The sequence below is a fragment of the Rhinopithecus bieti genome, unplaced genomic scaffold (assembly GCF_001698545.2).
Source record: "Rhinopithecus bieti isolate Rb0 unplaced genomic scaffold, ASM169854v2 scaffold_12049, whole genome shotgun sequence".
Taxonomy (NCBI): Eukaryota; Metazoa; Chordata; class Mammalia; order Primates; family Cercopithecidae; genus Rhinopithecus; species Rhinopithecus bieti.
This window is the reverse complement of record NW_016807278.1, coordinates 623570-650204: the sequence shown is the minus strand read 5'-3', so window position 1 is coordinate 650204 and position 26635 is coordinate 623570. Positions and strand designations below refer to the sequence as shown.

The 26635-nt window shown below is 48.0% G+C and overlaps 2 protein-coding genes and 1 pseudogene across 7 annotated transcripts; 2 read left to right on the top strand and 1 right to left on the bottom strand.

The window, feature by feature from the left end:
• The first annotated feature begins 468 nt into the window (after nucleotides 1–468).
• Nucleotides 469–6869, top strand: IL24 (interleukin 24). 4 transcript variants are annotated; one of them, XM_017880885.1, is made up of 7 exons: nucleotides 469–610; nucleotides 724–869; nucleotides 2347–2542; nucleotides 3319–3381; nucleotides 4509–4667; nucleotides 5004–5078; nucleotides 5984–6869. In XM_017880885.1, exons 2-7 carry the CDS (start codon nucleotides 826–828, stop codon nucleotides 6065–6067), a joined length of 621 nt encoding a protein of 206 aa, XP_017736374.1. In that variant the 5' UTR covers nucleotides 469–610; nucleotides 724–825; the 3' UTR covers nucleotides 6068–6869. The 4 variants fall into 4 exon arrangements, with proteins under 4 accessions (XP_017736374.1, XP_017736373.1, XP_017736375.1 ...); XM_017880884.1 differs by having other exon boundaries at nucleotides 2344–2542; XM_017880886.1 differs by lacking the exon at nucleotides 4509–4667 and having other exon boundaries at nucleotides 2344–2542.
• FCMR (Fc mu receptor) lies at nucleotides 6322–25659 on the bottom strand. 3 transcript variants are annotated; one of them, XM_017880881.1, is made up of 8 exons: nucleotides 25370–25659; nucleotides 17142–17477; nucleotides 16297–16410; nucleotides 15097–15319; nucleotides 13270–13400; nucleotides 12785–12928; nucleotides 12521–12579; nucleotides 6322–8163 (listed from the first exon to the last, which is right to left on the bottom strand). In XM_017880881.1, the coding sequence occupies exons 1-8, from the start codon at nucleotides 25404–25406 to the stop codon at nucleotides 8035–8037; spliced, it is 1173 nt and encodes a 390-aa protein (XP_017736370.1). In that variant the 5' UTR covers nucleotides 25407–25659; the 3' UTR covers nucleotides 6322–8034. The 3 variants fall into 3 exon arrangements, with proteins under 3 accessions (XP_017736370.1, XP_017736372.1, XP_017736371.1); XM_017880883.1 differs by lacking the exon at nucleotides 17142–17477 and having other exon boundaries at nucleotides 25370–25576; XM_017880882.1 differs by lacking the exon at nucleotides 12521–12579 and having other exon boundaries at nucleotides 8066–8163.
• On the top strand, nucleotides 9425–12513 carry LOC108535142 (60S ribosomal protein L13a pseudogene; annotated as a pseudogene).
• Nucleotides 25660–26635: the final 976 nt, after the last annotated feature.

The following is a 26635-nucleotide window of genomic DNA, read 5'->3' as shown; positions in this document are numbered from 1 at the left end:
TTATTCCTTCTCTGTGCACTACTATCCCAGCATGAATAAGGCATCATTATTGAATTATTTTGACAGGAAGGAGACTGGTGCATGCTGCACACTTATAATGTATTAACGTGTGTACAGTTTACCAAGCACCTCTGTGTTGTTTTTGCATTTGTTTATTATACTTGCCCTTGGGGGGAGATGGGACAAGTTTTTAAAAAATTTATACATGCAGAGACTGCAGCTCAGAGAAGCTAAGAGACTTGTCCCTGCCCACACAGCCTGTGGTAGAGCCTGAACTCAGACCCAGGTCTCATCTCACCTCAGGGGCTGCTTTCCCCATCGCCCTATTGTCTTAAAGTGATGGGTGACTAGGCAATGAAGTAATTTGCTAGGAAAGCATGACCAATTTCCCTTTCTCCACCTCCCTCTTTTTCCTCCACCCCTCCCCCCTCAGCCCCCATATATATGCCCAAATCTCCACAAAGCCTTGCTTGCCTGCAAACATTTACTTCCGAAACGACTTCACAGCTGGGACAGGAACCTTCCACCCACAGCTACGCCTCTGATTGATGAATGGTGAGGGTGCCTGTCCAACTTTTCTTTTCTGCAAGCATCACTTACAGGACCAGAGGTGAGCATGGGGATTCTCAGGTACTTTTCTTTGAAGGACTAGACCTCTGCTTTATTTGTGAAAGGGGGTCAAGGCGGAGACAGCGGAAGTCAATTTTTTGAGTGTTGATGTAGGGACAAGACATGACTGTGATGAGGAGCTGCTTTTGCCAATTTAACACCAAGAAGAATCGAGGCTGCTTGGGAGGAAGGCCAGGAGGAACACGAGACTGAGAGATGAATTTTCAACAAAGGCTGCAAAGCCTGTGGAGTTTAGCTAGGTGCGGTGGCTCATGCCTGTAATCCCAACACTTTGGGAGGCTGAGGTGGGCAGATAATTTAAGGTCAGGAGCTCGAGACCAGCCTGGACAGCATGGTGAAACCCTGTCTCTACTAAAAATACAAAAAAAAAAAAAAAATTAGCTGGGCATGTGTTTTCGATATTTTCAGATACAAAAATCCCAGCTACTTGGGAGACTGAGGCATGAGCATCACTTGAACCTGGTAGGCAGAGGTTGCAATGAGCCGAGATCGTGCCACTGACTCCAGCCTGGGTGACAGAGTGAAATCCTGTAAAAAAAAAAAAAAAAAAAAAAAAAAAAAAAAAAAAAAAAAAAAAAAGCCTGTGGAGTTTGAAAGAACAGAAATGAAAAGACATTGTGAGAGATGCTGAAGCACAGCCCCTGTCCCCCGTGATCCATAACCCAGGGGTGGCCACCTCCCTAGCCCAGGTGCCAGCAGAACCAGGTCTTCTCTGGTCTTCCTCCCGGTGTAGGGGTGGGAGGCAGTTTCTTTAGGTGTCAGACCAGTGCCTGGAGTAAGAAAGGTTCTTAAATGATTGTGTAAAGAAGCACAAAAGAAAGGGAGAAAGTGAGAAAGGGAGGGAGCCAGAGAGGAAGGAAGGAAGGAAGAAAGAAAGGTAAGGAGGGAGGGAGGGAGAGAGGGAGGGAAAGAGCAAAGGGCAAAGAAGGCAGGTGGAAAGACATTCTCTGAATCAGTTATGATAAATACATAATGGCATTAAGTTCCCCAGCTTGGAGGCTCTTCACACAGTCCTTCCCAACTGGCACTTCAGAGGAAGGCTTTAGAGAAGATTCATTGGGAAATTTGACGCCTCTCTCTTATTTGGTTACTAAAAAAAGTGAATTCTTAGACTCAAGAATGAGTGGTTAGTGGAGGTGGCAGAGTCTGTGTATGACCCTGACCTGCCCTCTGTGTCCCTCCCTGGGACCAGGATTAACCCCTTGCTCCCTTGTGATGAGGAGTGAGGGACAGCCATCTCCTGGGGAGGAGAAAAAGACCTGCCTGTCTATGTGTGCCTAGTGACTTCAGGGCAGAACTTGGACAAGCACATGTCTAGTTCAGCTCTTTGTTCTCCTAGGTTTGGGCTCCCCAGACGAGGCACATTAGAACCTCCCATTTCTCCACTCTTCAGGGTCAAATTCCGACTCGTAGGTTGGAGGCTAGAGAGAACTGCAATGGAGAAGGAGGAGGTGCAGAGCATGTGGGTATGGATGGGCAAGGTGGGGAAGAGCAGGTAGACTGATGGTAAGACCAGCAGCCTTAAGTCTGAGGGGCAGGAAGACCCCTGCTTCACCCTCAGGCACCCTAGCAAGGCTGCCAGTTTGCAATAGTCTCAACTTTCCCATTGGAGAGCCCCCGGGATTGGCCTGGGGAGACCCTCAAAGCATTTTCCCAGGGTATGTCACTCTGGGTCACAGGGCCGGCCTCACAGGCTGCCTCCCTTTCTTTCAGCAGACCCTTCTGCCCTCCTTTGCTGGTGACGGTCTCCCAAATGCAGATGGCTGTGCTCCCTTGCCTGGGTCTTATCTTGCTTCTCTGGAGCCAGGTGCCAGGGGCCCAGGGCCGAGAATTCCAATTTGGGCCCTGCCAAGTGAAGGGGGTTGTTCCCCAGAAACTGTGGGAAGCCTTCTGGGCTGTGAAAGACACTGTGGTGAGTAAAGAGCTGTTCTGGACTCAGCCGTGGGGGTTCCCAGGGGCAGTGGGCTGGTGGGGTGGGGGGAAGCTATTTTATGATTCTTGAGTCCTTCGCAGCTTCCTAATCAGTTTCCAGTATCCTATGTGATAACTCTGTGAGGTCAGAAGGCACCACAAGCCCCGTTTACACATGAGGAAACTGGGGCTCAGAAAAAATGTGAGCAGCCTCCAGTGAAATAAACAGAGCCCAGGGGAAACCATGAAGAGAGCTAGATTCATCCAGGCTTCATCCCGAATGGAGTCTTTGGCTCTAAATCTGAGAACTGGAATGAGTGGCTGGGCTGTGGAGGAAGCTCCAAGGGCAAGAGGCAGTTCTGGCATGCAGGCTGTCCTCCCTCACGTCCTGCTTCCTCACCATGTTCAATATGGAGCCCAAATCCTGTCTGTAGTGGTTCTTAAAGCAGATAGGCTTATTTCCTCCCATATCAAATGACCAGAGGCATCAAACTGCTTCCTTATCAAATCTGTGTTCAGGCTCTAAGAATAAGAACTCCTGGGACTCCATTTGCTCCTGGGGGGCCAAGCTTAGTTATTTTCATGGCTGCAACCTTGTCTCCCCTCCCCATGGGCCAGTTCAGCCCAGCCCTTCCTGGGTCCTCCTTTGGTCCCTCTGGCCTTTGAGATCTCACAGACTGGATAGATTTAGGGGTCTAGGGAAGCAGCACATATTTGCAGAGTTGGTTTCTATGCTGATCCCTAACCTGGAGACGTCTTTTCTTTCTGTTTGCAAAGCAAGCTCAGGATAACATCAGGAGTGTCCGGCTGCTGCAGCAGGAGGTTCTGCAGAATGTCTCGGTAATCAGACCTCGGGGACACCACCCTCTGTGGGTCTGGTCTACTGTGTGTGGGTGGGAGTGCAAGGTTTTCTTAGGGAAGGTTGATGAAAGCCCTTCACTTCTTCCCTGGACTGACCTTACACAGGACAGGGCTAGGCTGTGAGCCAGGGAAGTCAGTGTCTGGGGTTATTGCTATGTGGTATGTGTGTGCAGTGGTACTGGGAGATGGGGAGGGTGGAGGCTTGTAAACATCTTTCTCCATTTAGCCAGAGAATTATATATTTCTCTTTTACTTCTGTAGGCCCAATGGGCATCTATTCAGGTTCACATCCCCTCTTCCATTTTCATCCTTTTCTCTGTGTCCATTTTCCTGGGTCCTCCTTTGGTCCATCTGGCTTTTGGTATCTCACAGACTGAATAGATTTAGGGGTCTAGGGAAGCAACACATATTTGCCGAGCTGGTTTCTATGCTGACCCCTAACCCAGAGACAACTTTTCTTTCTGTTTGCGAAGTGAGCTCATGACTTAAAATAATACCTAACAAAAGGATTTATCCTTTCTTTCATCATGATCAGGTAGAGTATGTTATCAAGGATGGGTCACCATCTTCTCATCACCCATCGTGGGCACAAACCTGCGGAGCCCTGAGCCCTGAAAGATGTGGCACTTCAGGAGCTTGAGGGGGTTAGAGTGCAATTGCTGTGTCCAAAGATATTAGTTTCTCCTCATTTCTTCTGTTCTCAGTCATTTTCCAGCCAACTCTCTATCACCAAGTCCAAGTTCAAGCCCCTTTCAGGGTCCATCACATCCCCATAGCTGCTAAAGAGACCATGCGGCATAGAAGAAAGGGAATATTAACCAGATGGGCAGTCAGGAATCCTGGGAGCTAGGTTGTGTCTGCCACTGACTGACTGTGTGACCTGGGGCAGGTCATTTATCTCCCTGGGTCTTGGTTCCTCCTGTCAAACAAAGATGCTATTCTCCATGCCCCCTGAAGGCTCCTACAGATCTTAGGTTCGTCATCACCTCCTAGAAGATCCCTGTCTCTGCTGTGCTTATCTTGCCTTGGGTGGCATGTGGGTTGCTCCTTCAGGGGGTCAGGGTGGCCAGAGGCCTTGGCTCAGCAGTGACCCAGACCTTCCCCAGGATGCTGAGAGCTGTTACCTTGTCCACACCCTGCTGGAGTTCTACTTGAAAACTGTTTTCAAAAACTACCACAATAGAACATTTGAAGTCAGGACTCTGAAGTCATTCTCTACTCTGGCCAACAACTTTGTTCTCATCGTGTCACAACTGCAACCCAGTGTGAGTAGCACAGGCTCTGGATACTGGCAACTCTGGGTTCAAGTCTAGGTCTGCTTCCAATCTGCTGGGTGACCCTCTGCAAAGACCTCCACCTTCCTGGGCTTCTGTTTGTTATCTGTAAAATGGGGATGATCACTCCTGCCTGGCAGGATTGCTGCAAGAATTAAAGGAGGCAGCCCCTTTCACAAGGTGGGAGTTTGGAATTAGCTACCTTGGAGATGCAGGATTCAGCCTTGGGCTCTCAGGCTTTTGGGAAAAGTGAGAGGGAAAAGTGAAGGGAGCTTGCATCTGCTCCTACCTAAAACTTGGCACAACTTCTTTTCCCATGTTATGCAGCAGGAAAATGAGATGTTTTCCATCAGAGACAGTGCACACAGGCGGTTTCTGCTATTCCGGAGAGCATTCAAACAGGTAAGGCCAAGAGCTGAGAGCTTGCCCATCCAGTAGAATAGACTATTCTGAACCATCACATGAGGGCGCTTCAGAGACCCAATGCAGAATGTAAAGCAGGGGACGCCATCCGCTTTGCCCCAAAGCCCCCCTGACTTAGCAGGAGCACAGGTATATTTGCAGAAGCATCATAAACTAAGTGGTCTTTTTTCTTCCAGTTTTCAAGTTAAAGTGCTTTTATATTTTCCTACAAGATAATTTTGCTAGAGGAAATTTCCCTGTGTTTTGTAGGTACTTGAGCTGGGCAACTGAAGTCAGAAGAGAGGGAGACACCCCACCCCTACCCCGTATTTTCCACGATGCTCAACTGGTCTAGTTGTGAAAAACAATTACAGGAAATTATATTTGCTTTTCCAAAATTATGACAACAAAGAAAAATATTTGCTTTTCCAAAATTATGACAACAAAGAAAACCCAAATTTCATCCCCAGCTCCCCTCAGAACATAAATGATTTTGATCACTTTTTATTTGAGGAAGAGATGCATCAGCCTGTAAATAAATGGTGAAGAGCAATAACATCTGATGGAGACTGGCCACCTGGGCTCATTTCACCTGTGCAGTGGATTCAGGTGGTGGGACACATCCACCTTATACTGGAGTTTGTGATTCCTGTTGTTAGGGGTGCCATGTGCCTTTTCCTTGTTCCTTGCCCACTGATACTCACTAGCCTGTTTGTCCTCACCCCTGAAGCAGACAAACACATGTAGATGGAGGAAAAGTGACAAGCAGGTGAGCTCATCAGAGGCCATCCCAAATGTGACCCATCCCATGGATTGGAGTCAGGTCTATTTTAGGCATGGCGAGTTGGAAGAAAGACTATTCTCATAGCTAACATGGTTGACCTTCAACTCTCTTTTCCCTTTAGTTGGACATAGAAGCAGCTCTGACCAAAGCTCTTGGGGAAGTGGACATTCTTCTGACCTGGATGCAGCAATTCTACAAGCTCTGAATGTCTAGAGCAGGACCCCCCTTCCCCCACCAGTTCCTTCCCTGTGTCATTTCAAACAGTCTCCCTTCCTATGCTGTTCACTGGATACTTCATACCCTTGGCCACGGGTCCCATTTTTGGCCCAGGATTATTGTCAAAGAAGTCATTCTTTAAGCAGCCCCAGTGACAGTTAGGGAAGGTGCCTCTGGATGCTGTGAAGAGTCTACAAAGAAGATTTCTGTATTTATTACAACTCTATTTAATTAATGTCAGTATTTCAACTGAAGTTCTATTTATTTGTGAGACTGTAAGTTACATGAAGGCAGCAGAATATTGTGCCCCATGCTTCTTTACCCCTCACAATCCTTGCCACAGTGTGGGGCAGTGGATGGGTGCTCAGTAAGTACTTAATAAACTGTGGTGGTTTTTTTGGTCTGTCTTTGGATTGTTAAAAAACAGAGAGGGATGATGGGATGTAAAACTGAACTCTAGAGTGTGAAAATCACACTGTCTTCTGATATCTGCAGGGACAGAGCATTGGGGTGGGGGTAAGTTGCATCGGTTTGAAAAGCAAATGATAAAATGTGGATTAAAGTGCCCAGCACAAAGCAGATCCTCACTAAACAGTTCATTTCCCACCCACACTCACCAACCTACCCCATCATCCCTTTCCCTTGGTGCCTCCTTTTTTTTTGGTCCTAGTCATTCTTCCCTAATGTGCCACTTGAGTGTCAAGCTGACCTTGCTGATGGTGACATTGCACCTGGATGTACCGTCCAATCTGTGATGACATTCCCTGCTAATAAAAGACAACACAACTCAAGTCTGGCAGCCTTTCTTCTCTATTTCTGGATGAATGCCCAGTGAGACTGTACAGTATAGCCAGAAGAGGCCTTCTTCCCAGCACAAAGCTCAGCATCTAGCCTCAAGCTCTGGCTGAACTTTGTGGTCGACATCAATCTAAAGATATAATGTCTGACTATGACCTTGTTCCAAAAACTTAGACAAATAGTATATGTAGGAGGTGGAATATCTCTTCTTCCGTGACATAAGTGCTATTGCAGAGGCCTGGCCACCCAGAAATTTCTTGTTGCTTTCCTTCGCCACCTTGCTATACATTGTCTGGAACTGCCTAAGAAATGGGCAACATTTGTGAAAACCAAGAAATGTAATAGTTTTGGATGACTAAAATAGACCAAAGTTAAGGTAAGTGCACAAACATCAGTGTCAGGTTATGGAAGAAAGATAAAGAGATGACAAATACTTTTTTTTTTTTTTGAGGGGAGATGCTGAGGTCAGGGCACTTACGTGCATCAAGTGATGGAGACAAAGTAAAGAGAGTTTATGGATACATATGCATATCTCACTCAAGCTTGGTTCTGAAATTTAGAATACATCATCACATCAAGATAAATTGCCTTCAGCATAGAACTTGAGATAAGTAGACGTTCACTAGAAGTGCTAACTTCTGGATCAGGGCAAAGGCGTTTCCGGGAATGTTTTTATACTAGACACCTGCCTAGTCCATGGGGCTGAGGCATGTCACATAACTCAGAGCAACAGCCTTCTATTTGTGTAAGACCCAAGCCTGGGAAGGATACCCAAGACAATAGCTATGCCTCTGTCCCAGCCTGATGCCATGCGATCTAGAGTCTGGGCAGCAACAACCTGGTGGTCAAAAACATGGAAGAAATGCTCTGCAAATCCCACAGCCTGTTAGATTGGAAAGGAAGCAAGTGGCATTGGGACAATTGCTCTGCATGTCTACAGCTTACCTGTCAACTACAGGAGGCTGCCAAGCTGTGCGAGAGGACCTGAGGGCAGAGCCATGCTCAGGGCACAGATAGATGGGGACGGGAGTCAAGATGGGGCATGGGAAGTGACGAGGGCTGTAAGAACACACGAAGCAGGTATTGGATATCGGCAGACAGACAAGACTCCTTGGCACCACAGTTTGAGCCTGAGGTTGGGGGACAGCTGGGGAGTTGTCAGGCAGGAACATTGATGTAGTCGTTTGAATTACTGTCCTCCATCTGGGTGGCAGGCTGGTGGTAGAGGCTCACATATTCACAGCTGGTCTTCAGAGATGGGGCATGGAACCAGGGAGATTCAGACACCTGGGGACAATGAAAGAAGCATCACTGGATCTGGGTAGGGTGATTTTAATATCTTCCCAGGTGGATTTTCATAGCGGGCAATGGAGCATGGGCATGGCTGCTGAGTTCCAGAAGGCAAAGACACAGAGATGGCTCAGCTCCATCAAGTGGAGCAGCCCTGGGGATTTTCAGGGTAGTGCCTCACCCGAGATAACTGGAAAACACTGAGACCTAACGTGGGCAGGAAATGCCTTAAATAGGGCTCAGAGTAAAATCATGTGGCTAAGCATGGGCCTGAAAGAGACCCAGCTGCCAGAGGAGTATCCCCTCGGGGATAAGATGCTGTGACTTATGGAATAAACATGCATCTTCTTAGGGAGTTATTCAGAAGTAGAGTGAGTCACCCTCGGCACCTCTGTAAGGGCTCAGATACGCTGTGATGTGGCGTTGTGACAGCGCATTCAGGAAGGTGATGGGTGGTGAAGGGGATAAGATGGCAGCCCACAGGGCACACTGGTGCTCCTCTTCCCCAGAGGGAAACTTCGGGATCATCCACCTTGAGGATGGTCAGTTCTTAGAGGACAGGATTGTGCCAATGACCCCCACATGGCATAGTTACTATTGCATCCACTGAAGAAGGTCACAAGGTGGACAGTTATGTATTTAAACACAAGCTCTGGGAATTAGACTTCCAGCAGCCTGAATATAGCAGGCATTCAGGAAGCACTCATTGAAAGAAACTTTTATATATTTTGTACTTTACTAGAGGGAAGTAGCAGCAGCAGCTTGCTTTGAAAATACGTCTTCCATCAGTCAAGGAAGTAGGAAGTCACAAAACAGAAAAGAAAAAAAAAAGAGAAGGTTGAGAAGAAAAGTAACAGTGAGAGCAAAGAAAACTAAGAAACAAAATTAGATGGTCCTGGTGTAAATGTCAGTGAGGATGAAACTCAGTCAAGTAATCAATGAAAGAGCTAAAAAGCACATGCAGGTAGCACTCCACTTAGATGATGTAACACCGGTCAAGAAAGACCTGGATCCCAGAACAGCTCAAGATGTCAACCTGAAGCAAATTAACCAGCACATAACAATAGGAGAAACGATACATGAAGTTGGAGGTGACACAGAGAAAAAAGAGAGATGATCAAGATGAAGTTTCCAGGGTGAGAAGGAAGGCAGTAATATTCGAGCTTCCTTTAGAGGCCAAAGAAGAAGCTGAGGATGGGGAAGAAGATGAGGCTGAGGATGGGGAAGAGGATGAGGCAGAGGATGGGGAAGAGGATGAGACAGAGGATGGGGAAGAGGATGAGGCAGAGGGAATCCTTGATGTATGACATGGTTTTTTGTTTTTGTTAAATTAAATGAACTTTGAAAAAAGTAAGTAAGCCCTTTGTTAGTTTCTCACACTATCTCTTCTATTATGTTTTAATTAACTTTCTTTGTCTGATAATAGAGGGGGTTTTAGATTTGCTTTAAAAAAACCCCAAAATTTATCTTTCACTGCCTGTTATAGTTTATAATTTGAGATTAACTTATTTGGCTTAAGAAATGGAAATGCTCCCCATTATTAAAGGCTATAATAATGAGTCATTAAGCATAGGCACCTTGTTGTAAATTTGTTCCATCAAGTTTTTTTGCCCCTAATAGTGGGAATGAGAGTTTCAAGTAAAAAGGCAGGGTCAGCTTGGAACAAGGTGCAGGCCCAGGTGAGGGTCTGTGTGGTCATAGGGCAGTTTTAGAGAAAAGGGCTGCTGGAAAGATGGATTAGACAGACGGTGTTGCGCCTGTCTGTCCCTCGGACTGGTTGCTGCACCATCCTCTGGAGTCTTGCCAGCTCAACAGTCAATACATAGGTACTAGGACCTTGTGCACATATTTCTGAAGCAAGCTGCTGCTGCTTCCCTCTTTAGTAAAGTACCAAATATACCGAAGTTCCTTTCAATGAGTACTTACTGAATGCCTACTATGTTCAGGCTGCTGAACACTGCCATGCAGGTGTGAACCTTCTCTAGCGGGGGTGGGGAAGGGTAAGTTGGAGAAGCCGGAGGGGACTGCACAGAACTGCCTCTTGTTGCTGGGTACTACTGTCCCCTTTGTAGCCAGGCCCACGATTGACCAGCTGGGGATTAAATTTCTCAGCCTGCCTGAAGGGAGGGTCACTACATGGTTAAGTTTCAGCCTGTAGGATGCAACTGGAAATGGTGGGAAAAGTCAGGGTCATGGGCTTAAGAAGCAGCATTCTCTTCCTCCCTCCTGTAAGCTGGGACGTGCACACCGTCCTGGTGCCTGAGTACTGACCATGGAGCTGGTAAGACTCCAGAGGATGGTGCAGCAACCAGACGGAAGGGAATTTCAGTCCCGAGACGACCTTTTGTCTCACTGGCTCAGGCCACCTCTTCCTGTCCCTCTGTCTCTGAGCCTTTACTTGGGGAGGGGGAAGTAGGATTCCACCGTGTGGGCCCTATCTTTTGGAGTCTTGCTGCATTAGGTTAGTCTACACTCGAATTAAAACAGGGATTTTCTTTTCCCAGGCGGCTGCCAAAGATGGCGGAAGTGCAGGTCCTGGTGCCTGATGGTCGAGGCCATTTCCTGGAACCCCTGGCGGCCATCGTGGCTAACTAGGTACTGCTGGGCCGGAAGGTGGTGGTCATACGCTGCGAGGGCATCAACATTTCTGGCAATTTCTACAGAAACAAGTTGAAGTACTTGGCTTTCTCCTGCAAGTGGATGAACACCAACCCTTCCCCAGGCCCCTACCACTTTCCAGCCCCCAGTCGCATCGTCTGGCAGACCGTGCAAAGCTTGCTGTCCTAGGAGACCAAGTGAGGCCAGGCCGCCTCGGACCGCCTCAAGGTGTTTGACGGCGTCCCACCACCCCACAACAAGAAAAAGCGGATGGTGGTTCCTGCTGCCCTCAAGGTCGTGCGTATGAAGCTCACAAGAAAGTTTGCCTATCTGGGACCCCTGGCTCACGAGGTTGGCTGGAAGTACCAGGCAATGACAGCCACGCTGGAGGAGAAGAGGAAGGAGAAGGTCAAGATTCACTACCGGAAGAAGAAACAGCTCATGAAGCTACGAAAACAGGCCGAGAAGGTGGAGAAGAAAACTGACATACAGTGGTCATCAAGACCCACGGACTCCTGGTCTGAGCCCAATAAAGACAGTTAATTCCTCATGCTTGGCCTGGCCTGCCCTTCCTCCATCGTGGCCCTGGAATGTGCCGGACTTAGGGGCAGCAGCAGTCCAGGTACCACAGGCAGCCTGGGACATAGGAAGCTGGAAGCAAGGAAAGGGGCTTAGTCACTGCTTTCTGAGGTTACTTGAAAGCACGCGGAGAATTGTGCAGGTGTAATTTATCTATGACCAATAGGAAGAGCAACCAGTTACTATTAGCAAAAGGGAGCCGGAAGACTAATTGGAGGGGCCCTACCTTGTGAGTGGAGCATCCGTTTAACTTTCCACCTGGTCATATAACTCTGCAGCTGTTAGAATGTGCAAGCGCTTGGGGACAACACGAGCTTGCTGTTGTACAATGGGTATTTACAGCAGCATAGACTGGGAAGATGTGTGACCAAGGGGTTACAGGCATTGCCCGTGCTCCTCACCTGTATTTTGTAATCAGAATCAAATAAATTATTTTTAAAGAAAAAAAAAAACCAGGGATTTTACCACACCCTTTTAAAAAAAACTTTATTCTGGGTTCTGCGTGTTTTGGACACTGCAGGCTGCTTTAGAGAATAAAAAGCTTTCTTATCCCAATTCTTAAACAAAGATGAATGTACAAAGGCTTTCCACCCAACCATCAGTGGCCATGAATGGAAACGCGAGTGCCCTCCGTCCACTCTAGATTTAAAGATGAATCCTCCTCACTCAATGTGTTGAACCTTGTCTACATCTCTCCCAAGTCTCCTCTAGACCAGGACTAACCGCCTCCAGTGAAGCGTAAATTACTTCCTCTCACCTTCGAAAGTTTACTAGAAAGTTCTCGCGCACAGGAAGGTGAAACTGTCTAGGTAGCTTCCACCTCCCTAGGACCTCCTAGAAATCTAATCTCCTCCACGAGAAAGCCTTTCACATAACTGTAGAGCTGCCACCTATCATTCTCTGCTAAGCCAGCGGCATCCAGCACGCACGTATCCCATGACAACTGCTTGGCTAGAAGCCACGGAACCAGGTCTTCCACAGTTCCTGGTATTCAACCTCCCGACACCAAAGAAGGACGAAACTAAAACAACTTGTTGGGCTCAGGGCCCAGGAGCTGCTGGGAAACCCGCTCTCCGGATCGCGGGGGCGGCGCGGGAAGCCGCACTCGGGTCCCAGCCCAGGGCTGGGGCCGCCCAGTCGGGCCGCGGCTGCCAATCCCAGAAGGAGCAGAGCTTACCTGCAGCGGGGCGGGGGGCAACGGCGCTCCGGGACCCGGAACGGGGGCCTCCCCCTTGCCTAGGGAACAGCGAGGGCGGGGTGAGACGGTGGCCGAGGCTCCCGCCCCACTCTCGTGCTACCGCCCCCAGCTCCATCCCCGTCCCCACACCCAGCTCCACCCTGTGGGAAGCCCTGGCGCCTAGGAGCGCGCCCCGATGCTTCCGGCCTTCCCGGAGCCAGGGCACTCTTTCCGCTTCTCCCCGTGGCCCGCCCGGCCGCTCACCTGCAGCGTCCGCCCCACCAGCGCGCCGCGGGCAGGCGCTGTAGATGTTGTTTTGGGAGCGTGGTAGCCGCGACCCGCGGGTCCTCTGGGAGCTCTCCAGGACGCGCATCATCACGGCCAGTCGGCGGGCCCGCCTGGAGAGGGCTTCCCCGCAAAGTCACAGGAAGAGGGAGGAAAATGGCATCAGAGGCCCGTACTACCTTCCCCAAACGAAAGGCTGCCTCTTCCCTCGGGCTTGGCAGTGTCTGACCTGGAGATGCTCCAAGCGTGGGGAATGTACGAGGCACCGCCTCGCCCTGTCCTGAAGACCAAAGGGCCCAGGCCGCTCTCCTCCTCAGACCAGGGGCCTCCACTTCCTTACACCCCAGGCTGCTCATCAAAAGCTCTCTGAGTTTCCCATGGAAGTTCAAAAGAGGGTTCCGAATGCTCTGGGCTCTTTGGGCAGCTCAGGACTCCCTCCCCAAGCCCCCAGCCCAGCCGCTCACCTTTCCTCCTTTCAACAGCGCTTTTCACCACCAGCCCCAGAAGTGCCAGCAGGAAAAGGCCCAGGATGGTCGAGATCAGAATGTAAAATCCTTGGCCTTCCCTCCCAGACCGTGAGCCATAGTCCAATGCTCTGGGGAGGGAAGGAAAGGTAGAGAGGGAGGAAGAGATTATTAAAGGAGGTAGGTTCAGGGCGTGCTCCTGTGTGGCCAACGTTTTTGGAGATGACTTACAGGTTCCGGTCCTTTTGTTAACAGAATTCACTCCACTGCCCGCTCAAAAAGACTTGCCTGTGGAGTCACGAAACTTGAATTCAAATTCATATTCTGCCTTTTACTGGTTGTGTGATCTTGAATGAGTCTCCTAATCTCTCTGAGCCTTATATCTCTTCGTAAATAGGTATAGTAAAATCTATTTCGCAGAACTGTTATGAGGATGAAATGAGTGGATATAAGGAATTTAACGCACCTTCCAATGTTCAGCACGTCAGTTTCTTCACGAGATTATTGCAGATATTGACTGGGCTAGTTCCTTATAATGGTGGGGAAAAGGATGTTTTTCTCATAGTGCTCCTTCTGCCTAGAAGTTCTCCCCTCAATTTTCTCTGCATATTGAAATCTTACTTTTCTTAAAGGACATTGTGTAAGTCCTCTTTTCTTCCTAATTATGGTAAGCCAGACTTTGTGTGTGTGTGTGTGTGTGTGTGTGTGTGCGCGCTTTGGGTTTCCAATTCTGTGGTCATGCCTGTTTCAGTCTTTATCACAGTCAGACTTATGTTAATAAGATCTGGATATTGCATATTGTCATCTTCTTGTATCTTCAGAACATAGCACAATGCCCGCCACATAGTAGAGAGTAAGAAAATGCTGGTTGGACTTGATGTTTTCCCTACTAATAGGTTAGGAATCAGGAGTTCTGGTTCTATTTGAAACCACTTGGTTCTCATGACCCCAGTTTCTCCTACCTATAGAACCCATATGATATTGGAGGTCCTCTTACTTATGCAAAACCAGTTTTGATTATTGTAGGGTTTTTTGGGGTTTTTTTTTTTTTTTGGAGTCTGCTATAATGCTTCCCCCTAGTGGTATATTGCAGTACTTCCCTGGACTGCACCCCAGCCTTTAGACCAGTGCTGTCCAGGAGAAATGTGAGTCACATATGTAATTTTAAATTTCCTAGGAGCCACATTAAAACAGTAAAAGGACATGGGTGAAAGTAATTTTATATTATCAGTTTAATAGTTAAGTTTATTTTTATTCTCATTTAGTTCTTCCCCATCAAAATAGATTTGAATGAATCTGAGTGACTGGAAGAGCTGGGTCTCACTACTTGCTACGGGATCAATGCTGGGGCACTGACAAGTGTGGCCGGGCACGGTGGCTCAAGCCTGTAATCCCAGCACTTTGGGAGGCCGAGACGGGTGGATCACGAGGTCAGGAGATCGAGACCATCCTGGCTAACACGGTGGAACCCCGTCTCTACTAAAAAATACAAAAACACTAGCCTGGCGAGGTGGCGGGTGCCTGTAGTCCCAGCTACGCCGGAGGCTGAGGCGGGAGAATAGCGTGAACCCGGGAGGCGGAGCCTGCAGTGAGCTGAGATCTGGCCACTGCACTCCAGCCTGGGCGACAGAGCAAGACTCTGTCTCAAAAAAAAAAAAAAAAAAAAAAAGAGAGCTAATGAGTTAATGAGCTATACTCATAGGTAGTATATTTCACAGTGGCCTAGAGACAAAACCAAGGAGGGTGTCTAATAATGGGCATTGCAGTGGATTTCAGTGGATCTCCTAATTCTAGCCTACATCTAGATCCTGGACAGTGTTCTCTTACCTCTGCCTGTGCAGCCTGGTGTGGTGGTTGTAGCTGGCCGTCCGGGGCTTGAGTAGCCTCTCTAGAGCTGAGATCTTTGAGGTTGTAGTGGATGGCAGGAAGGTTGGGGGCTTGTCACCTACTACTGAAGATGCTCTGGACACTCGAGGGCGGTGGGTGATTTGGGTGGTGGGGGAGGAGTGGTGGACTGGAGGGACCTTGGTCCTTTGAGCTGGTGTGGTAACTGCAGGAGGTAGCAGGAAAAAAGTGATGTTCCTTTTATACACTCTATTCTCCAACAGGATTAGGTCACCACCTCTTTCCACAACATACCCTTCCGTTTTATGTAGACTATTTTGTTCTTGCAGTCCTCATGGCCTAAAATCCTTCTTAACATGCTATCCAGGCCTAGTCAATTCCAAGTATATTTAATTCAAATACCATTTCTTCCAGGAAGCCTTCCCTGACTTCCGAGGTAGAAGAGCTTGCCCCCCTCTGAGCAGGGGGAGAAGCTTTTTTGTAGTTCTATTCCCACTCTGCCTTGTGTTGTATTTGTGTGCTAATTTGTTCTCCCCCATCTCATACCTATCAGTCACAACCTTGGCTACACGATCTGTTCAATTACACTATCCCTCTTGGCTCTCAGCAGGGTTACCTAGTGTAATATTGTTCAGTTAATGTGTCCACTTCATCGGCGTATGGGATAATATGATGGAAATATTGCATGTCAAAATGCATTTAAAACGGGACAATGATATCAAAATGTAAAGGTATCATTAGTATGAACATCCTTAATCTTTTAGTTGCAAAACAAAGTTAAAAATCATTAGATGCCAGCAGGTAGAAGACAGCCCTACGGGAAGCACAGGACATGATGATCTCCAGCTGGGAAATGTCTGCCCAGTCTTGGTTTCCGCAGTCATTCATAAAAGAGCTAGATTTTGTGAGTGGAGCGCAAACGTCATTGCTTGTGGTGCCACCTGGTGGTAATATGTAAGTTCTGCAGCTAGGACCAGGTGACCTGACTGTCGGACAGGCTTGAAGGATATGGACAGCAGATCTCAGGGAGGTATGTACCCTCTCTAAAGGCAGGGAATACATACCTAAGACTCAGCTCGGCTCTGCCAGCCACTGTATGAACTGAACATAGACCCCCTCCTCCATTTTCACACTGCCACAGCATCTCACCCACCTCTCCTACCCTCACTGTGGTGAACTGACCTCTGATTACGACTTTGGAAGAACTGGCATATGGTGGCATCTGGAACAAATAGGGCAGATGAAACCATTTTGGAGTCTCAGGCATTGGCTGCTCTTCCCATGATGGCTCGTATTCTATTGGAGGGAAGCAGAATATGTTGGTGATCTCTAGGAGGAGACTGAGGCTTGGGGAAAGGCCTGTTGGTGTAAACTGAAACTAATTCAGCCAGAGTGGATGACAGTGAGGGGATGAGGGCAGAGTCCACTGAAAGAAGCAGAACAGGAGCTGGGTTGGGGGCTTCCCTGGAGAAAATACTGGTTCCCCTAGTTCAGTCAACATTCCCTGCAAGATCAGCAGAGGTCATTGGGATTCTAGGCTGTTAAATTACTGCTGCATATGTGTGGGGAACTCAGTGGAGGAAAGGAGAAAGGCAGGATTCCAGAGAAATAAAGGATCAGGTCATAGAGTAATAAGATTGCCCTGTAAGTGTGGCTGGGTAAATTAGTGTCTTTCCTTTATTTCTCATGGGACAATTACATAGGATAGTTATGTCCCTTTGCTTCCAATTTCCTCCATCTCAGAGCATCTCCTCAATCTCAAGCCCCCATTCCCTTCATGCCCTGGGTAGGATGTACAATACAAAGAGAGTGCCTATCTTGTTCCTTACATCCATGTTGGGTAGAAAATTCTGTGGACCATGAAGTTAATTGACTACGAGGTTTCATATGGATCTCAATCATTATGTGGCTTATATGGCAACAGTGTCAGAGTCTAGGGGACTGTTACAGTTAGATGACTGTCCCAGTCTTCCCAAGTGGAAACATTTTCTGGGTAGTCTGAGCCTCCAATCAGCAGAGGAACCTACCACTGTGGACATTCAGGGTGACTTTCTGGGTCTTCCCCCGGTCTGTGTTCCTGCCTGCTCCACAGGCGTAGACTCCACTGTCACTTTCGGTCAGCTGTGTTACCTCCACTAGGAACAGATTCTTGCGTGGGTATTGCTTCAGAGTGACTCGGCCCTTGTATTCCGCCTTGATAAAGTTGGTGGTAGATACCACAGTACCACATGTTCCAGATCCAACCATCTCCCGGCACAGATATATCCTCACATGCATTTCAGGAAGTGGGCACTTGATGGTAACTGATCCACCCAGCTCTCCCTCTACCTTTACCTCTGGGAGGATCCTCAGGGCCCCTGATACTGCAGGGAGAAGAGATTAATGCAGAGGGAGCCCCATCTCTACCTATATCCCAGCCCCATCCATTTCCCAGCTCCAGCTCTCTCGCCAACCGTAGCCCAGGCCCCAGCCCAACCTCACATTCATCCCTAGATCCAGCCCTGTCCCCTTTATTAGCCTTGCCTCAGCCTATCCTTAGCCATAGCCTTATCCTCATTTCTTTTTTCTTTTTCTTTTCTTTCTTTTCTTCTTTCTTTCTTTTCTTTCCTTCTTTCCCTCTCTCTCTCTTTCTTTTCCTTCCTTCCTTCCTTCCTTCCTTCCTTCCTTCCTTCCTTCCTTCCTTCCTTCCTCTCTTTTTCTTTTCTTTTCCCCTCCCTCCCTCCCTCTCCCTCTCTCTCTTTCTTCTCTCTCTCTCTCTCTCTCCCTCCCTCCCTCTTATAGGATCTCACTCTGTCACCCAGGCGGGAGAGCAGTGGTGTGATCATGACTCACTACAGCCTCAACCTCCTGGGCTCAAGCAATCCTCCCAACTCAGCCTCCCAAGTAGCAGGGACTACAGGTGCATGCTGCCATGCTTGGCTAATTTTTGTCTTTTTTGTAGAGATGGGGTTTTCATTATGTTGCCCAAGCTGGTCTCGAACTCATGGCCTCAAGTGATCTGCCTGCCTCCGCCTCCCGAAGTGCTGGGATTGAGCCACTGTGCCCGACCCTTATTCTCATTTCTACCCTTAGTCTCAACTTCAGCCTCGTCCCATCCCCAACCCTACCCACAACCTCAGGCCAGCTCTATGTTCACCCCCAATCCTATGCCCTAGTGTTACCTTAATTTAACCCTCCGCTTTGGCCTCACCACCGAACCCAAACCCATAAGGAGCCAGACACCAAACCCTTGAGATGATAATCAAAAGTATATCTCCCACTCCAAGGAGACATAATATGCCTCAGGTGACCCCAAACAGCATATAGCCCCCATGTGACCTCAGCATGATGCTGGCAGCATGGTGCGGTTATGTTGCAACAGGTTTTCCTTTCCAGTTTGGTTTCGCTCAGCCGCATCCATCCAGCCATTCATCTGCAGTTCTATTTATTAAATCATTCAACAAGCGTTTATTGAATGTCTTTCCTGTGACAGTAAACCAGCCGGCATCCCTCCCTCAGGAACAAATCATTTAGTGAGTGATACCAATCAATGGCCAGTGAGCAGTGTAATACATCCCATGAGAGAGATTGCATGGGGTTCCCTGGAAGGAGCGAACCCGGGCACCTGATGTAGGCTGTTGCAGGGGGTGGTGTGGTTGGAGGAAGGCTTTCTGGAATAAGTGATGTCTGAGTTGTGACCTGAAGGAATGGGTATGGAGGGCAACTGAGAGAGTGACGATGCTCATCATGGAGGCAGGGGACATAGGAGGGGAGTTGAGGGTGTGTGTGCATGTGTGCATAGGTGTGCACACACTGTATGTGTGCTGGGGAGGGATAAAAGATGTGGTTCATGAGTCCCTGACATCATAAAGTTTATGCTTTGAGTGACAGAGGTCAGGTCTAATGCACTTGAGTCAGCTGCAGAAGAGGGTAAGGCCATGCCTGAGTAATTGCCAACTAAGTGGATCCCGTAAGTGTCTGCATATTTCTGGGAAGAAAGTTCATAGGGTAAAGCGTGTGTGTGTGTGGTGAGGTGGGGCTGGAAGGCTGAAGTGGAAGAGAAGAGAGTCTTCCAAACAGCCAAAACAGTCCCCTAAAAGGCCGGGATATGAGAGAGAACATAGCATGTCCATGGGCGGAGAGAAGTTTGCAAACATACTGAGATTTATCACAGGGCATGCATTAAGAAGAGCACTAGGGAGTTTAGTCAAATGAGAGTCAGGGAAAGCTTAGGAAACAGGTGGGGATTGAGACTTTGGGATAAAGACATTCTGGGCAAAGGGAAGAATTCTGACAATGGTAAAGAGGTAAAAACAATCATGGGAGCAGAAAAGGGGGTTGGGGAGGGTGGAGAGGGTTAGAGAGGGAGGATGTACGGGAACATGTTGAGATCTAAAAGTGTAGCTGACATAAACGTGGTAAAGACTACAGAAGAGGGTAAGGCCATGTCTGATTAATTGCCAACTAAGGCAGATGAACCAGCCAAAAACATGAACTCTGACATGGAAACCCTCACATGAAAAACCCAGCACAGCTTTAAACCCACTGGAAATCGAGTCATGAGGTAGCCTCACAACTAGACATTGCAATGGAAAGGTGACCTGTCACAAAGTGTCAATCAACAGACAAAGATACAATCAAAGGGAGGTATGGAGGAATCACCTTGTGCTTCCAGACAGCCCCCACCTGTGTGGGAAGCTGAACGCCGAGGGTGGAAGCACGTGAAAGTGTTTGAATGAGACTAACCCAGCCAGGAAGGAGGTGTGAATGCCACTTTCCCAAGAGCAAGATGGTACAAAATGGGCAGGGGGAAGATAGCAGAAATGGGGTCATCACCTATGTAGCAACCTCCAGCAGCCTCAGGCTACCCAGGGTTGAGCTTTCGGTAAATCTCTGGCTTGCCTGTTCAGCTCCTTGTGCAGACCCTGGATGGATGAAGTGCAAGGAAAGCTACTGGCTATGCTGAGCTCTGGTCCACAAGGAAGCAGTAGCTGGTGATGTGAAAATGACCAGACCCCAAGAAAAAGAAACTAGTTCTCCTCAAGTTCATGGTAGCTTCTAACCTATTCCCAAGACTTAGTAAAGCAGATTTTGAAAACAGAAAAGACAGATATAAGCTACTGGTTTAGGCATCTAAAGTAGCACAGTGTGCATGAGACTCATCTGAGGAGAATGGCTACAATGCAGATGACCTGATCCTGTGCTTAGGAATGGTGATTACATCTATCTGTGGCATGGTCTAGAAACATATGTTTTTCAACAAGTGTCCCAGGTGCCCTCGCATTTCTGCAATCCTGGGCTATAGAACATTTACAAATGATTCCGGGGAAGAAAAGGAGGAATTGGAGAAGGCTTCGAAAGGAACTAACCTGTTCAATAGTAATATTATTGAGAGGCTGCTAAGTGACATTAATCTCTAAATTGGTGACTTGATTTTCAGTGCTTATGATAGGGAAGAGGGAGATATGTGGCTTAAAGAATCACTCTCAATATATAAGTGGATGTAAATACATGATTGGAAAATGGGAAAACATTTTCACCATACAAAATAAGGTCAAGGTTCATAGGTCCTTGGTGGCTGGGGAGCTCTGGAGAGGGACTCTGGCATCCACTTAGGGGTGATTTTCCAGTGGAAGTGCAAATGAGGACCTAGTCAACTCAAATCAGAGCAGATCTCAGGAAGAGGAGAATTGGCCTGTGATTTTTATGTTTATCAAAAGGGGCATGGATTTTTTTTAAAGGATGAGAAACATCCCACTCAGCATCTTATTTCCAAATACAGTAGCCTGGGTGTGTCTAGGCCTGCAGCCTGTCACAACGAATGAAGTATCCATCTCCTTTCAAAGGCCAGCCCCTCCACCTGTATCCTGAGTCCATCATTTGCATCTGTTTTAGTTCTGCTTGTCTGCAATGATCCTGTTTCTTTCTCTGGCTATTGGAGAAGAATGGCCTTCTCATCTAGCATTGCCATAGCTTACACACATGTCCTGCTATTGCCCATCTTTTCTTCTTCTTCTTTTTTTAAGCCAGGGTCTTTCTCTGTCGCCCAGGCTGGAGTGCAGTGGTGCAATCTTGGCTCACTGCAGTCTCCACTTCCTGGGCTCAATTGAGGCTCCCACTTCAGCCTCCTGAGTAGATGGATGGGATTACAGGCGCCTGCCACCATGCATGGCTAATTTTTTTTGGTAGAGATGGGCTTTCACCATGTTGCCCAGGCTGGTCTTGAATCCCAGCTCAAATGATCCACCCACCTCGGCCTCCCAAAGTGTTGGGATTGCAGGCATGAGCCTCCATGCCTGGCTTTGCCCATCTTTAAAAACTCCTCAGTTGACCTTTGCCTCCCCTTCACCTGCCAACACACCTCTTTATTCTCTTTCTCAAACCAGTCATCAAATTTGCTAAATCAGATTCACTTCCATACCTCCCAATTTCTCTTCAATCCACTCCTATCAGAATTTCGTGTCCAGTGCTCCACTGAAACTGCTCTTGTCAAGTCACTGAAATTCTCCTGTTGCCACATGTAATGGTCGCCTCTTTGTCTTCATTTCCCCTCATCCTCTCAGCAGCCGTTGACAGAATGGAGCTGGCCCATCTTGAAACACACCCTTGGTGTGGCTTCCCCAGTGCACACCCTCAGTGGTGGCTCCCTGTCAGCCTGTGTTCTTCCTCTCCTTCTCTCCCACCTCTCCATGCTGGGCTTGCCCAGGGCCTGTGCCTCGCACCTGTTCTTTTCTCTGTCCTCCCTCCCTCTCTGCCTTCACTCGCTCATTGACTCCCATGGCTTTTATAGCTAATGCTATAGATTCCATCAAAACATGATCTCCAGTTTTACCTCTGAGCTCCAGACTTGCCTTTGACATCTCCACTCGGACCCTACTTGAATGTGTAAGATATATGCCAAACTTAGGACAGCCAAGAAAGAACTGATTTCTCTTCCAAAACCTTCACATACTTTTCCAATGATCCCATCATCCACCCAACTGCTGAAGCCTAGAACTCATCTTCATGTCAAAGAATAAAGAATAAATTTTAAGTGTATGTGTGTGTGTGTGTGTGTGTGTGTGTGCGCGCTGGGTCCCAGCATCAAATGTATATATGTATATATGTTTGTATGTATGTATGTGTGTACGTATGTATTATTGGTCAAGGTAAAAAGGTTTGAAAGCTCACACTGCATGACACTGCCTTGCTTTATTAAAGAGCTCCAGACAGGGCTCCAGGCAAAGTGGCCTACAGTTTGCGCCTTATGCACTAGGCCCTAGGGAGGCCCACCCCAGCATTTGCAGGACCTGGAGTAGGAGTACAAATTAAGGCCCAAATACCGTATATCTGAATATTTTTAAGTTATAAATCAAGTTAATGAACTGTTAAATAAAATTCGCTTTACTACCTAGCTTGACAAATGCACCCTCTTTGGATGTTCACTCTACTCCGTGGCCATGCAGGGAAAACAACCTCAAGCTTCCTGCCCCCAGCCTCTGCCCACCTTCCTTCTCATCCCTTCCTCCTGCCCACAGCACAGGGGTCCTGGTATATACATAGTAGACACCTCAGCTTGCAAGTACAGTCTTCTTCCCCCCCAACCTTCTTCCCAAATAGCCACCTGTGGCCACCTTTTATAGGCCAGGGGTCAATCTCAAGAGGAAGACCCAGGATAGAATCTTGCACCATCATTGAAAGGGGGCCCACAGTCATGTGGACAGGGAATTCTAGTTCTAAAAGAGAGAGTTTGGGAAGGGCATGGTGGCTGGGGCCTGTAATCCCAGCACTTTGGGAGGCTGAAGCAGGCTGATCACTTGAGTCCAGGAGTTTGAGACCAGCCTGGGCAACATGGTGAGACCCTATCTCTATTAAAAATACAAAAATTAGCCAGGAGTGGTGGCATGTGCCTGTAGTCCCAGTTACTCAGGAGGCTGAGGTGGGAGGATCACTTGAGTCTGGGAAGCTGAGGTTACAGTGAGCCGTGATTGCACCACTGCATTCCAGCCTGGGTGACAGGAGTGAGATCCTGTCTCAAAAAAAGTGAGGTTGGGTGTGGGCTTGGGGTATGTGCATCCCCCTGGCCTGCGAACTCCTCACCCTGTGGGCGTGGGCATGGGCATGGGCATGACTGGAGGAGGGTGGGGCCCATAGTGGGATCCCTTTTGGCCCACCTAGAATGGGGGTATTTCTCAAGACAGACTGAAGTGGTGCAATTTGAGGATCCTTCATGTCTTTAGGTCTTCCACTCCCCACCAAATTCCCTCTTCCTCCTCAGGCCTAAGTTTAGTTAACCATCCACCATACCCTCCTATGTCCTACGGCCTCTCACAGTGTTTGATATTTCATGTAAACTCCATTCCACTGGACTTTTAGAGATTTTCAATCTTCAGCTCCACAAATACCTGAGTTTCTTTCATACTCGAGACATCACAAAGAAAGCAAACATCAATAGGAAGCCATTTCAACCCACAAGGAACTTGTCACTGAATAAACCAAATTAAGATGGACACACATTAAACATAATACAAGGCAGCTATTAGGCTCAGAAGAGAGGCCTCAGGAATGTCTACAAGAAGGAGGTGAAGTTTGAGATGAACTTTGAAGAACCCATAAAAAGTGAAGGTGGCCAGGCGTGGTGGCTCAAGCCTATAATCCCAGCACACTGGGAGATCCAGATGGGTGGATCATCTGAGGTCAGGAGTTCAAGACCAACCTGGCCAACATGGCAAAACCCCATCTCTACTAAAAATACAAAATTTAGCCAGGCACGATGGCGCACACCTGTAATCCAGCTACTTGGGAAGCTGAGGCAGGAGAATCGCTTGAACCCAGGAGGCGGAGGTTGCAGTGTGACGAGATCATGCCACTGCACTCCAGCTGGGGCGACAGAGAGAGACTCTGTCTCAAAAAAAAAAAAAAAAAAAAAAAAAAAAAAAAGGTGAAGGTGAGAGAAAGGGTGTTCCTGGCAGAAGGCACAGCATGGGCAAGGGCATGGTGGCAGGAGTGTATGGCTTGTGTTCAAGGGGGAGTCCTGTTGGCCGGAGGTTAGGAAAGTGTTGGGGAGTGTGGTAGGCTCAGAGTATGAAAGAGGGGTACAGGGAGGAGTGTACATTGACTTCAGTAGGCAGTAGAAGTCATTAGAGGTTCTTGGGAGAGGTAATCCTGTGATTAGAAGTCAAGTTAAGGAAAATTAATCTGGTGCTGCAGGCATCCTGAGTTAGAAGAAGGGGGAAAGATAGTTAAGAGGGGATTGTGTGTTCTTTTCCTGTTCATTTCCTCTGTTACCTTCCTAGTATCAATTGCTGCTGCTTCTTATCCCAGTAGATATGGATCTAGAAACTGCATGATTTGGCCATTGATTGGATCAAGGTCTGAATGAGGATAAATGGGAAGAGGTGGTAATTAGCCATTCTGGCATTTTGTGACTGATGATCGGAGATACTTCAGACAGGTGAAATAGCTGGTTCGGATGGTGATCAATGAGGAGTTTGAGGTAAGGTTAGGTGGGCTACATTTCAAATCTCAGTGGAATATTGAAGTAGGGGTTGCCCAGGAGACAGCTGTAAATTGAGATATGGAATTCAGGAAATAGATTAGAGCTACTGAATGGATTACAGAGTTTTCATTTAGGGTTGAAAGTTGGAAATTTAGGACTGAAAAAGATCTATAGAAAGAGCATAGAGGTAAGAAGAAAGAAATACGGAGACACTTGCTTCAAGATCCCATAATAATAGGCAATACGTTTAAGAGAGATGACACCTTCAACTCTTAAGAGTTAACACCTGGCTGGGCACAGTGGCTCACACCTGTAATCCCAGAGCTTTGTGAAGCTGAGCCAAGAGGATCACTTAAGGCTACAAGTTCAAGACCATCCTGGGCAACACAGCAAGACCCCAACTCTACAAAAAAATTAAAAATTAGCTAGGCATGATGGCATGCACTTGTAGTCCTAGCTACTAGAGAGTCTGGGGTGACAGGATCACTCGAGCCCAGGAGTATGAGACTGCAGTGAGCTGTGATCACACCACTGCACTCCAGCCTGGGTGACAGAGTTAACACCTGACTGAAACAGGAGAGTGTCTGGAGTGGAGAAAGGAGCATTAGCAGAGCCCTGGGAATGAGTGAGGAGGGCATCCAACACCTCACGTGGCCTCCATTCTTGTCCTGCCCTAGGTGTTGGTTTGCAACTGAATCCATCCAGAAACATCAGAGCTAGAGCTACCAGGCAACTCTTCTACTTGTGGCCAATTCAAACCTCATTCAGAGGTCTGAAGTGTTTCCCCATAGTACTTACCTGGCAGGAAGTAAAGTGACCAAAGCCAGAGGTCCATTGTTCCTTCTAGAGTGCAAGATTCACCCCTAGAGAGGGGGATGGAGACACGCTGCTTACTCAGGAAGCCTTCACAATCTGGAGCTAGAAAGAGATTTCTAGCCCCACGAGGAAGAAAGCTTCACGATGAGGAAATGACAACCTCCCTTGTTTGCTAACTAGTCTTAGGCTAAAAAGAGAGTGCTGACAAACCGCAGAGGAAGTCAGGAGCTGAGAAAACATGTTATGTGGAGTAAGAAAGGGTCACCCCGCTCAAAAGGCATCTAGGAAGTTCCTCCAGACTATTAGCAGCGACCAGGCCTGATATTCCTTTGTCTTGGTGCTTTTTCTTAGCAGGGCCTCCCGTGCTTCCCTTATACTCATTGGTTTCCGAGCTGGGGTCATTTGCTTTCCTTTGGCCTTCAGGATAAAAGAGCCTTATCACCAATTTTCCCCACCTGAGAAAGGCTATATGTGCAGATGTTTGGGCCTGAAGTCAGAAGATGCTGACTGTAGTCCTTACCAGTCACCAGTTAACTCATCTTTACAAACGTTTTTGAGCACCTACTATGTGGGGATACTAACTATGGACTTTGAGCAATCCATTACTTTTCTCTGAGCCTCAATTTCTTCAATCTAGGAAATAAATGAAGCTGGGACTAGATGGTCCCTGGCATTCCCTCCTGCAGAATAGTCCCTAGGGACTTTATCATAGCTCCGCAGCACCTCAGCCATCCCTCACCCTTCATCTCCCCCAACTGTCCCCACAAGGTGCTGCCCTGTGGCAAGAGCTCAGGCCTCTGTCCAGTGACCACCAAGGCAATGCAAGAACTGGGCTGTGACAGGTCTTCCAGCCACCTTGCCTGAAGTCACGGCAGCCTGGTAGAGCCCTCCTTCAGGACCCCAAGGGCCCAAGGGTAAGGCCCATGACTGATGGAGAGAGATGCTGAGGCCACAGGGCATCTTGGGAAGAGTTTTGGATGCAAGTCAGAAGACTTCAGGTCTTGTCCTGCCTTCGCACTTTCTAGCTTTGGGCAAATTTCCCTGGGCCTCGGTTTTTTCCTTGATAAAGTAGGGATTGCCCCTGCCCTGCCCACCTCACATGGCTTTTCTGAGGCCCAGCAGAACTCACAGGCATGCAAGTGCTTTAAGAAGCCTTCACTGTGAGCTGCGCAGGGGTGTTACTTATAAGGGCATTCCAGGGCTCTGTTTCTGGAAGTCTCATCCCTGGAGGTCAGTTCCCAGGGCCCT

What these genes read in the sequence shown, in the direction of transcription:
- FCMR (XM_017880881.1), bottom strand. Translation starts at nt 25,406, where the DNA reads ATGGACCTCTGGCTTTGGTCACTTTACTTCCTGCCAG. An exon ending in CACCCTGAATGTCCACAGTG is followed by an intron (nt 16,411 to 17,141) that starts GTAGGTTCCTCT and finishes TCCCTCCAATAG; the next exon opens with AATACGAGCCATCATGGGAA. An exon ending in TGGTGGGGCGGACGCTGCAG is followed by an intron (nt 12,580 to 12,784) that starts GTGAGCGGCCGG and finishes GCTGTTCCCTAG; the next exon opens with GCAAGGGGGAGGCCCCCGTT.
- IL24 (XM_017880884.1), top strand. Translation starts at nt 826, where the DNA reads ATGAATTTTCAACAAAGGCTGCAAAGCCTGTGGAGTTTAGCTAG. An exon ending in AGCCTGTGGAGTTTAGCTAG is followed by an intron (nt 870 to 2,343) that starts GTGCGGTGGCTC and finishes CCTTTCTTTCAG; the next exon opens with CAGACCCTTCTGCCCTCCTT. An exon ending in AGGTTCTGCAGAATGTCTCG is followed by an intron (nt 3,382 to 4,508) that starts GTAATCAGACCT and finishes GACCTTCCCCAG; the next exon opens with GATGCTGAGAGCTGTTACCT.